The sequence below is a fragment of the Eptesicus fuscus genome, chromosome 7 (assembly GCF_027574615.1).
Source record: "Eptesicus fuscus isolate TK198812 chromosome 7, DD_ASM_mEF_20220401, whole genome shotgun sequence".
In the NCBI taxonomy this organism is placed as follows: domain Eukaryota; kingdom Metazoa; phylum Chordata; class Mammalia; order Chiroptera; family Vespertilionidae; genus Eptesicus; species Eptesicus fuscus.
Window position 1 is genome coordinate 54,525,229 of NC_072479.1, and position 1,920 is coordinate 54,527,148.

At 39.0% G+C, this 1,920-nt stretch overlaps 1 protein-coding gene across 1 annotated transcript; it reads right to left on the minus strand.

The window, feature by feature from the left end:
* Positions 1-621: 621 nt before the first annotated feature.
* LOC129149714 (olfactory receptor 6C2-like) lies at positions 622-1,605 on the minus strand. The gene has a single exon (XM_054718599.1). It carries the CDS (start codon positions 1,603-1,605, stop codon positions 622-624), a length of 984 nt encoding a protein of 327 aa, XP_054574574.1.
* Between the last annotated feature and the right edge of the window lie 315 nt (positions 1,606-1,920).

Sequence of the window (1,920 nt, forward strand, 5' to 3'; positions counted from 1 at the left end):
TATTTGAGGATGGGTCATAATTGTACTCATGTAGCCAAGTGAGAACTAACTCTGAGTATTGCTCCCTTAGTAAGTGGCAGGGATAGCTCTGTGATACTTTACCTATCAATTCAGATGACAGCTGACTGGAGTTGAAGTAGAGGAGAAGCTTTAACAAACTTGCTGTGATAGCCTGTCCTTCGGGTGAAGACTATGCCAGAGATAGAAGATCAAGCTCATTCACTATCAACATGAAGCTTACAATGCCAGTAGGTGGGGAAAGGGGTGGTGGATCACCTATTGAATATTGGCATAGCGCAGGTCCAGAAACAGTGCACATCGCTTCCACACCCATCCTGTTAGCTATAATATAGGCTACATAGTCACATCTTACAATGTACAGATATGGCAGAAAAATGTGTTCTACTGTGTTTCCAGGGATAGCAACCAAAATGTTAGGCAAAAACAGAAATTTTTGCCAGATAGTAAGCATAAATACCTTAGAATTTAGTTTTAATGGGGAGGCAAATATTGAATAGTCAGGATTCACACTAAACAAGTCTAACCACAAAGTGAGAATGCAAATATGACTAGAGAATGTCATGCAGAGACAAATAATATTAGAAGCTTTAGATTTTCTGCCTATTTATCTCTCATTTTAATTGGATTCACTGACTCTTTTTTCCTCTGCATCTTTAAGAGGAATGCCATCTTTTTAATTGAGTCATGGAAAGCTTGTTTTACTTGCTTGTTTCTCAGTGTGTAAATAAAGGGGTTCAACATGGGTGAAATGGAAGTAATAAGGAGTAAAATCCCTTTATTTATAGCTACCTCGTCCTTGGCTGAAGGTTTGACATAAATGAAGATGCAGCTTCCATAAGTAATGGAAACCACAATCATGTGGGAAGAACACGTGGAAAAGGCCTTTTTCCTTTGCTGGGCAGAGGGAAACCTTAGAATAGTCCTAATGATATAAATGTAGGAAAGAACCACACATATGAGGGTCATGATGAATGTCAACACGGCACACACGATAACCATCTGTTCTATCAACCAGGTGTCTGAGCAAGAGATCTTCAGGAGAGGAGATGCATCACAGAGAAAATGATCAATGACATTCGAATTGCAGAATTCCAGGCCCAAACCCAGACTGAGTGGTGGGAGAATGATGATCAGTGCTGCTACCCAACAGGAGAAAATGATGTTCTTGCAGACTCTGCTGTTCATGATGGTGGTGTAATGCAGGGGTTTGCAGATGGCCACGTAGCGATCATAGGACATGGCAGCCAGAAGAAAAAATTCCGTTACTGCAAAGAGGTCTGTAAACAAGAGTTGACTGGCACAAGCATTATAGGTAATGGACTTGTCCCCAGATAATATGCTATATAGGAATCTGGGAACACAGGCAGTTGTAAATGAAATTTCCAAGAAGGAGAAATTTTGAAGGAACAGATACATAGGTGTGTTTAGGTGGGAATCAATCAGAGTGAGGGTGATGATGGTTAGGTTTCCAGATATACTCAACATGTAGGAAAGAAATAGAAAGATAGAAAGCAATATTTTCAGTGGAGTGTCATCAGTCAGTCCCAGCAAGATGAAGGTTGTTAGTGTAGTATGGTTTTTCATCCTTGATTATTTTGCCCATTCTGCTTCAAATAGAAAGACTTTATATGAAGAACTCCAGAATCCTAGTCATCTTCTAACCTCAAGAGAAGTAAATCAGTGAGTGATTCCTAGATCAGTGGGGAAATAAGCATATCATACATTCCAATGTTTGATTATCTCTTTGTGTCACATAAACTGACTGTTCATATTTAAATCACATATTTACACTGTGGCTTGTAATTACAATTTAACTGTAATTGGTGTTGGTTTGACATATCCTATCTAATCTATATATATAAAAGCCTAAGCAACTGTTATGACTGGTGACTGGAAAAC